This window comes from Spinacia oleracea, chromosome 5 (assembly GCF_020520425.1).
Source record: "Spinacia oleracea cultivar Varoflay chromosome 5, BTI_SOV_V1, whole genome shotgun sequence".
NCBI lineage: Eukaryota > Viridiplantae > Streptophyta > Magnoliopsida > Caryophyllales > Amaranthaceae > Spinacia > Spinacia oleracea.
This window is the reverse complement of record NC_079491.1, coordinates 17,716,207-17,725,695: the sequence shown is the minus strand read 5'-3', so window position 1 is coordinate 17,725,695 and position 9,489 is coordinate 17,716,207. Positions and strand designations below refer to the sequence as shown.

The 9,489-nt window shown below is 31.5% G+C and overlaps 1 protein-coding gene across 1 annotated transcript; it reads right to left on the bottom strand.

Annotated features, from left to right (window-relative positions):
• Positions 1-6,465: 6,465 nt before the first annotated feature.
• LOC130461904 (uncharacterized) lies at positions 6,466-9,157 on the bottom strand. Its single transcript, XM_056830196.1, has 3 exons — positions 8,858-9,157; positions 8,233-8,473; positions 6,466-6,889 (listed from the first exon to the last, which is right to left on the bottom strand). The coding sequence occupies exons 2-3, from the start codon at positions 8,377-8,379 to the stop codon at positions 6,521-6,523; spliced, it is 516 nt and encodes a 171-aa protein (XP_056686174.1). The 5' UTR covers positions 8,380-8,473; positions 8,858-9,157; the 3' UTR covers positions 6,466-6,520.
• Between the last annotated feature and the right edge of the window lie 332 nt (positions 9,158-9,489).

Below are 9,489 nucleotides of genomic sequence, written 5' to 3'. Positions count from 1 at the left end.
TCACACAAAATAAGTTTTTTTCAAATAAAATAAGTTCAGTTAAGTTCAGATAAGTTCAGATAATATAAGTTCAGTCAAAATAAGTCCAATAAAACGGAGTCTTAGTAGGTCAAAAATTGTATATTAGATGACTGAATGAGTAGGTTCAAGATCTACTCAGCATGCATTAGCTTTAAGGGGGAAATATTTCAGTTAAATATTGTATTAAAAAATTGTCAACTAATAATTTTATAATATATGTGTGTGCACAAGATCTAATCTAGTTATCAATGAAGCTACTTAGTATCAAAAAAAGAAATACTCTCTCCGTCCCTTATTAGTTTTACACTTTTCATTTTCATCTATCCCAGATTAGTTTTTACACTTTTATTTTAGAAAAAACCACACAATCTATTACATAATACTAAAACGGATATCAGGAATGACATGTGTGACTTCATGGTGAAATTTTTTCCCACCAAAATATCTCTTAATATTTTACTATAAAAAAATCATAACTTTTCTTTAGGAAACCAAAGATAAAAATGAAATAAAAATATATTATTGTAGGAAAGATGCATCAATATTATTTTTCCCTTTACAATTTGATTTTATTTATGTATTATTTTAACTTTTTAATTTGATAACAAATTTAAATAATATTGATTAATAACTTCTAATATTAGTCTATTGTTAATAATAGTACATGGTGAGCACGAATGTTAATTATAAATAGTAATAATAATACATGGTAAGTAGACTAATATTAGAAGTCCATTTATCAAAATTGTATTCAATCAAACTATTTGACTAACTCAGTTATGCTTGGGTCTTTTCACGTTATCTATTTTTGAAAATAGTTTTATGGTCACTCTTTTATGACAAAATTAGTCTTTGGTTGGTCATTTTGGTTTGGTTAACTTTTTAGATCGATCTACATATAAGTATACAACTATAAATCCTTAATGTTTAGTTCATTTAATATTTATTTTACACACTTACTTTGAATTTATACTTTCATATACTACGTATATCCTATTTACTTTCACATTTTTCTAATATCACATGTCTTTTATTTAATTATTATTAAAATAATAAATTATTTTAGTAATAACCGTGCGTTGCACGGGTCCTAACCTAGTTATTTTAAGACATCTCTACTCTCTCACATTGCATTAAAATAAACAAGCGACTATCTATGTACTTTTGAATAAAATAATACCTCATTATCTACTTTCCCATCTGCTTTTCTAGAAAATAATAGTTGATAACCAAACAACAACTTATCTCTTAAAACTATGTGCCCTGATAAGTGTCCAAACTATTATGGGACGAGAGATCGAGTAGTCAATGAAGTAATGAATGGTTTTAATTAGTTCTTGAATTGTAAATTGTAAGTTTCCCGAGTATCATAGACCTGTATCATATATCACATAACATGACTCTATCTTACATAGTATATGCTAATTTATCATCTTTGATAAATCGTTATCATCAACATGAATCAACCTAAATTATATGAATTTCCATATCACAAAACCACATATATATTAATAACTAAAAACTAAAAACTAAAAGTGATACTGAACAAGAACTACCACCATGTAATTTACGTAAATGTCTTTACTCAACCTTGTCGTAAGCTTGGTTGAACCAAATAAACACATAATTCTCACGCTCGTAAAAGTATCTAAGGTAATTTCAAATGATGTTATGTGAAGTATATTTTTTTTTGAAAACCTAACCAAATTTCATTTTTCTTTAATTTTATGATGAACTTAAAAAAAACTTTAAATTAAATCAAGATTGTTGACAAATGAAGCAATAATTTTAATTTATTTTTAGAAGAATGAAGCAATAATTGTAACTTTTTTTAAAATACGATATTTTGTTATCAAAAAGACAATAATATATTGGGAAAAGGGAACTCTTTTTGTTAAGTAGGGGTGGGTTCTTGTTAGTGGTGTCATATAATCCTATCCAATATTTGTCTCTCCATAAATGGTTGTGTGGTTCATCATAATTATGTAAATAATTTATTTATTTTAAAAAGTGAGTATGGATCATTTGTTGCAGAGAAACATGGGTAGTGGAGATGTTTAGCTTTTTGATATAAGATGGAGCTAAAAGTTAGCCAACTTAATTCCAAACACACATACCATTTCATTCATATATACAGAGATTTGTACAACAAATAATGTCTTTTTGTTTTTTGTTTTTTGTTGCTTTTTTGTTTTTTTTCATTTGCCTTTTATGTAAATAATAAGGTTCCTCGTTTGACCCCAGCTTCTGATCGATCGATCTGTATCATTATTCATGTTATTTGACTCTCTTCTGTACGTTTCATCTATTTCATAACTTCTGACACAAATCAGGCTTAATTCATTTTCAATCTTACAATCTTTTTCAATTGTTGCATGTATGTTTAGAAAATGACTAAGTGTTATAAGCACGACGATGGAGAGTAGTGGTTCGTCTTATGTCACGGCAGTAGGGTTTCGTTTTCATGAGGCACGAGGGTTAGGGCCGGGGGCATTAAGTGGACCGTGGACACGTTTGTTAACTACTATCTCCGTTTTATATTTGATATTATATATTGACATGCATGCACTTACAATATTTTTCTTGCATATATGTTTAGAAAATGACTAAGTGTTATAAGGTCGGACGGATAGTAGTGGTTTGTTTTATATCCCCTCGGTAGGGTTTCATTTTCATGAGGCACAAGGGTTAGGGTCGAGGGCATTAGTGCTCATTCAATTAAATTATTTCATTATGCTCACTCAACTAAAATCATTTCATATGATCTAAGCCGCTCACAAGTACTTAAATTTTTTGTTAATTAGTTACCAATTTGGAGATTAATGTAACATTACTTCTCAATGTTAAATCTACAACTAATGTAATGCATAACAAACAATTTTAAGTTCATGTATAACCTTAATTGTGTTTGCTATGTACTTTTAGTAATTTCAATAAAAAAAATAAAGTTATTTATAAAAAAAGTACTCTGTATATTAATATGAGTTTAGCAAGCATAGTCTAAAAAAGAAGTTAGGAATACTTAAATGAGGATTTCGGTACATTAACTGCATGAATATAAGTCAGGGTGCTTAATTTTTATTCATCTTATTTTCACTTTTTTGAAAATTTTGTTAGTTATAAATTAAAATATTTTGGATACTCCTTTTATTTCTTAAAATAAGTAGAAATAAGATTGATTCAAAAGAAAATGAACAAAATAGCTAGTGCCTACTTAATGTTTAAACAATTTGTTGGATAATCGAGAATTTCATGTATACTGATACTTTGTATCTAATACAATAAAACATATCATAGAACTAAATGCTTTATTTAGGGGTTGTTCTATTGATATCCAATATGGAATAGAAGTGAAAGTTCATAGAAATTTATACGAATTACATAGATTCAGTAGTTGTTTGGTTGACATAAAAAAGTAAAAATTGAGGAAGATAGAATTCAGTCTGACTTTAACCAAAGTACTCCTTATTTGATAAGCGATTAAGCGCGCTGTATTTTGTCTGTTTAACTATAAAGCTTTGACGAATTAGTTAGTTAATTGGACTGTTACAAACGTTTGCCTTAATAGTTAGTCGAGTTAGACACTTAGTCATTGGAACCATTTTCCAATCTAATGCACGTGCTAGAAATTAAACAAATTCTTAATCTGGTGTTAGCCCAACAGTTATTCCATAATCTAATGTCCATGTAGGATTGGAATAGCAAAGCTAATTTTTTTAGTTAAGCAATACCCCAAACCTCTCATATTGTAAATTATTCCTACACTACAAGAAATTGTACTATTAACGACGGGAAATCCCGTCGCTAAAGGTCAATAATTGTTGATTAACGACGGGAAATCCCGTCGCTAAAGGTCAATAATTGTTGATTAACGACGGAATTTTCCGTCGCGAATCCATTATAAAAAGGGGGCGTCGTTAATGGAAAATCTCGTCGTTAACCCGTCGTAAAAGACATTTGCGGCGGTTGTTCCCGTCTTTGTTGGGTTGTTATTCCCGTCGCAAAAGCCTTTTTACGACGGAATTTTTACCCGTCGTTATTAGGTTGTCATAAAAGATACAAATTTTTGTAGTGTTATATGCATACGATGCGTGCAAGATTATATATATATATATATATATATATATATATATATATATTTATATATATATATATATTGGAGTAAAACAATTTAATAACAACTAACCACCACAGATAATAGGAAGAAACTTGTTTGCAAAGTTCGTCTAAATAAAAATTAGACATTATCTCTATTTGAAAACATCTAATTACTTAAATAATGTAATACTCATTCCTGTACACATTGAAAAATCTAAATTGTAATACCAAACTAACTAAATTAAATATATACTACGTAAAATATTGTACGTGTTTCGATTTTTATTTTGCCCGCAATGTACTTAACTTTATACACTTCTCCGTCAATTGATGTACATCACATAACTAACATTATAATAATGTTCTAGATTAAAATTTTATTAGAAAAAAAATATTCTAGATTAAAATCTTCAATTTGTGGAGGTAGCACCAACGAAAAAACTTTGTTTACGAATGTAGAAAATACTTTTTCATGACCCGATTACGTCTATTAGGCTGCAACGTACGTATACCATTTTCTTTTTAAATTAAAATAAAATTTAAGCTAATTAAAATTTGAATCTTATATAGTTATAGTAGATTGAAACCTATTGTAGAAATTATTTATTTCAATAGTTAGTAGTCTAAAATATGTTGTGCAAGGTCATGTAGTAATGTTACTCTCAATTACCATTTTTATCTACAGTAAGACGAAGCAATAAGCTACAAAATCAAATCATGAATTATTATCCTTAAATAATTCAGATATTAATTTAGATATTTTATATTATCTTGTGGAGTTCAAGAATAGAAAAGTTTTAGATTCATATCTTGGAATAGTTACAACATTAATTATCGTTTTTGTTCATTGTAGAATACTTTCAATTTAGATATTTTATATTATCATGTGATTATCTTTATGCTCTTGTTTATCTCTTCATTTTGACCTTCAATCTTACATAACTTAATCTTATTTTCATCCGTTATAAAACTCCAAAACTACACATATTATTTATCCATATCATTAAATTTCTTAATTAAATATTCTTTCACCAAATTACTCAAACTCAAATTTCTTAATAAAATATATATTCTATAAAACAATAAGGTCAAACCCGTACTGTAATACCTCGCATTTTTCAAGTAATTATAAATATATTTAATTATATTTATAAGTTATTTTATTATTTTAATTGAATTTAAATATTTATTTAAATGTGTTTTGGTAATTAAAAATAATGAAAGGAATTTAATTTCTAGTTAGGAAATTAATTGGGTTTGAAAATTTAAAACAGTTTGAATTATTCTATGTCCATTCCAATTGCTTTAATGAGCCCAAGTGAATAATTCAATGATCACTTTTAATTCTAGCCCAATCATTATTCAAGCCCAACTCTACTACTTCTAATCCTAGTCCACCTAGGATACCAAACTATAAATACTCCCTTATTATTCATTGAACCCCACTTCATTAATTTCACAAAAACCCTCAAACGCTCTCCTCTTTTCTTCCTCCTCACGCCACTCCTCTCCTCCCTTTCTTTCTCTTCGGTAGAGCACCAACACGAGCAGCAACACCGCAGGCCTCAGCCTTGCCCTCGCCCTCGCCCCCGCGCATCGTTTCCTCGCTCGTTGCACTCCCTCGAAGCCCTGCTGCTCCCCTGCCCCAGCGCGCAGCGAACCCGCATGCACAACAACAACCGTGTTGCCGTGCGCACCACTCCGTTCCTTGCTCCTCTCTTCGTACCTCCGGTCTCCGACCACCACCACTATGCCCTTTGTCCGATTGGTATGCTTAATTTCTTTATTCCTAATCTATTCTATTTAATTTATGTTTTAAAATATGGATTTTTATGTTTAATTATATTGGTTTATGATTAATAATTGTATTTGGGATTTGGTTATGAACACCCACTAGTGGAAAAAGGGTCATTTGCATCGCACTTTTAAGCACATTTGCTTCGCACATTGTGCGTGGCAAAAGATCTCGATGCAAATGACCCTTATTTGCGTCGCACATTAAGCAAATGTGCGTGGCAAATGACTTTTCAGGCACCATGTTGAAAGGTCATTTGCCACGCACATTAGCTTAAAGTGCGTGGCAAATGACTTTCAGGCGCCAAAAAAAAAGTCATTTGCCACGCACAATAGCTTAATGTGCGACGCAAATGACTTTGAATTTTGTAAAAAAAAATAGGTTCCATTTTACTATATATATATATATATATATATATGTATATATATATATATATATATATATATATATATATATATATATATATATATATATATATATATATATATATATATATATAGTAAAATAGACAACTCATATTATTAAATAGAACCACATCAAATCAATAAGACTAAATACGTAAAGGCAGTACCTTCATAAATTTTACAATACAAAAGCTTGAAATATCTACAACAATGTATTCCATCTAACGGTTTCTCTTGACACCCAACAAAAAAAAAAAAATTTAGTTGTTGCCCAGAATCTTCTAGTGTTTCTCTTGCTTCTAGTGTAGTATCGAGCAACGTCCCAACAATCATGGCCAAGTCGTAGCAAGTGATGAGAAGGCTCTTTAGCTACAAACGCAGCCAACTCTTCTGTGCGTTTCTTTACTTCTAATTCTTCCAGTTGTTGAGCTTGCAGTTTGTACTGATCCATGATTTGCTGGACCCTTTCCAGTTCGGCAATGTTTTCTCTACCTCTTTCTGCTTCTGTCCCACCAGTGTTCATCTGTTTGAATGTAAGCTCGATTTGTGTCTTCAATTTATCAGCTCGCATCTGAAACACATGAGATATCACAACTTAGCATCATCATGTTATTGATATTAGCAAACAATACGTGAGCTCTATTTAACAAATGATATCACATAAGCAAACAAAAAGAGGGAGGTGGAAATCAAGTAGGCTGTTTACAACTTACATCTTGATATACTATAGAGATAGAAGGATTAAATCCACCAAGAAAACAAATGACATATGAAAATAGTTGTTAAAACTTGAAGTACGATAAATATATTAAAAAAAAACAACGCTTTTAAATCTTGGCTCATTCCTATTAAAAAATAAAATAAACTACAGTCCCACACTCACACAAACATTAAAAAAAATGTGCTTTGAATTAGCAAAAGAAATAAAACAAATACTTCTTTGATTAACTGTCTTATACCCTAAAATTGATGTGAACACATTTAGAGAGTGTTTGATTCCCACTTTCCTTTGTTTGGTTTGTAAGGGATGGAAAGTTGTTTCCAAATGGAGGAATACAACTCTATCAAGGTGGAAAACATTTTCCTTTTGAAAGGGAGGGGAAACACATTTTCCTCCCTCCTCCTTAGATCTCCTCCTCCTCCCATCAACCCCATTCTATTTCCATTTTCCTTTTCTCTATAACTTTTCTTGTAATGAAACAAACGAAGGAAAAGTAGTTTGGAATTGTGTTTTCCGTCAAACCAAACGGAGCCTTACTCTCGAAAATACAGAAAAAGACACAAAGAATTTGTATGCACTTATCATTGTCAAACATACCCCCCAAAAACGAAAACAAATCCAGCACCAGAAGCTCTCCCATCTACCTATCACTATCAAAAGCTTTCAATTAAAAAGGCCTGTATATATACTTGGAACAAAGAGAATTTACAGAATATTTGTTAGGAAAAAGCTAATAGTCAAGTTGTAAGAGGACAATAACCACAAATAAGAATCTAAATCTTAATTGGACGACGGAATCTGATTCCTCTTCAAAAACATCCAAAGGGAAAGTCTCCCAACCTGTTGAACTCAAAAGTGCCGATCTAAAGTCAGCCACGAAACTCCTTTCTTCACCTCAAACTACTTAGAAAAAGGTTGCTAAGCATTAAACAAGAATATAAATCCTAAATTCCTAATTAGATACTGATTCCTCTTCAAAAGATCCAAAGGAACAATCTGTTTGTATTATTAAGAGCTGAATTGATCAAAGCAGTCAGATCACGCAACATAACACCCTCAGTGACTAAACTTAAGCATTATACTTCACAATACTAAAAATCCAGATCTATTTAGTATTTCTATTTGTTCTCCAAAAACAAAGATGAAAAAATTACTTGTAAGAACATGTAGAGAAAAAGAAAACTAAAGCTTACCCTATCATCAGCGCGGTCCGCTCGGTCTCCGAGTCTTAATTCAAGCATCTCTTTCCCTAACCAATCCAAAGAACTAGATGAACCATTCTGATCACTGTAAGCCATTGAACTACCTGGTCCTGCATCTCCTATATTTGCAGAGGACATTTCAACAACTTCTTAATCCAAATATCACAAATGTTCACCCAATTGCCCATGATTTCGCTCCATCTAGCCTTGCATCCAAATACGACCTCAAATTCTTCACAATCCCAATAAAAAATCAAAATTGAAAACTTTTAAATTGAAAAAGTTTGCGAATGCAAGATTAAAAAATACCAAATCCAATTGCGGAAAAACAACTAGAATCAAAGACCTCGGCTTTATTTGATTTACATTTTAAAATGCAATTAAAAACCCTAATTAAATAAATTTGCACTAGATCTATAATTAAACACTAAAATCAGCATCATAATCAAAATTTCAAATTCAAACACTTCTAAATCGACCAGAACTATCGACGATTGAACAAATGCATAACAAATAACCAAAACCCTAGATTCGCAAAATTAACATAGGAAAGGGAAAACTCTAATGGACTTCGAAATTACAGCAGGAGATAGCAAATGCTTCGGCAACAACTTACTCAAGGACGACGACAAGGTGAATCGGAGATCCCAACCTTCAAAAATGGGTGAATCTTCATAAATCGAGATGTACTGCTTCGAGATCGATGTCTCCTTCTTCGCCGAGGATCATAGGGTTTTGCTTATTCACTAAAATGGACAAATTAAGATAGGTTGGTTAGAGGAGATTTCAGATGAAGTCGCCGTCGAAAATGGAGTTTCTAAGAAGAGGATGAGAGAGAAAGTGAGGAGCTGAGCGGCGAATTAATGTAGGGTAGTCTACAGTACTTCTATCATATCTGAAATAATGTTGGAGGAATATGGCAGGCCCAGCCCATATATCTGTGTCGCACATTTGTTAATCTGCGAGGCAAATGACTCTAGGATGCTCCCAAAGTCATTTGCCTCGCAGATTAACAAATGTGCGACGCACTTGATTGAGTCATTTGCCTCGCAGCTTTGTTAATCTGCGACGCAAATGACTCTGGGGGCATCCTAGAGTCATTTTCCTCGTAGTTTAACAAAGCTGCGACGCAAATGACTAAATTTTATGCTAAAATTTGTCATTTGCATCACATGTTCAGAATGGCGTGGCAAAAGCGGGAATGCAAATAAGCGTTTTTCTACTAGTGACCAAAGTTGAGGATTTTGA

What these genes read in the sequence shown, in the direction of transcription:
- LOC130461904 (XM_056830196.1), bottom strand. Translation starts at nt 8,379, where the DNA reads ATGTCCTCTGCAAATATAGGAGATGCAGGACCAGGTAGTTCAATGGCT. An exon ending in CGGACCGCGCTGATGATAGG is followed by an intron (nt 6,890 to 8,232) that starts GTAAGCTTTAGT and finishes CATGTGTTTCAG; the next exon opens with ATGCGAGCTGATAAATTGAA.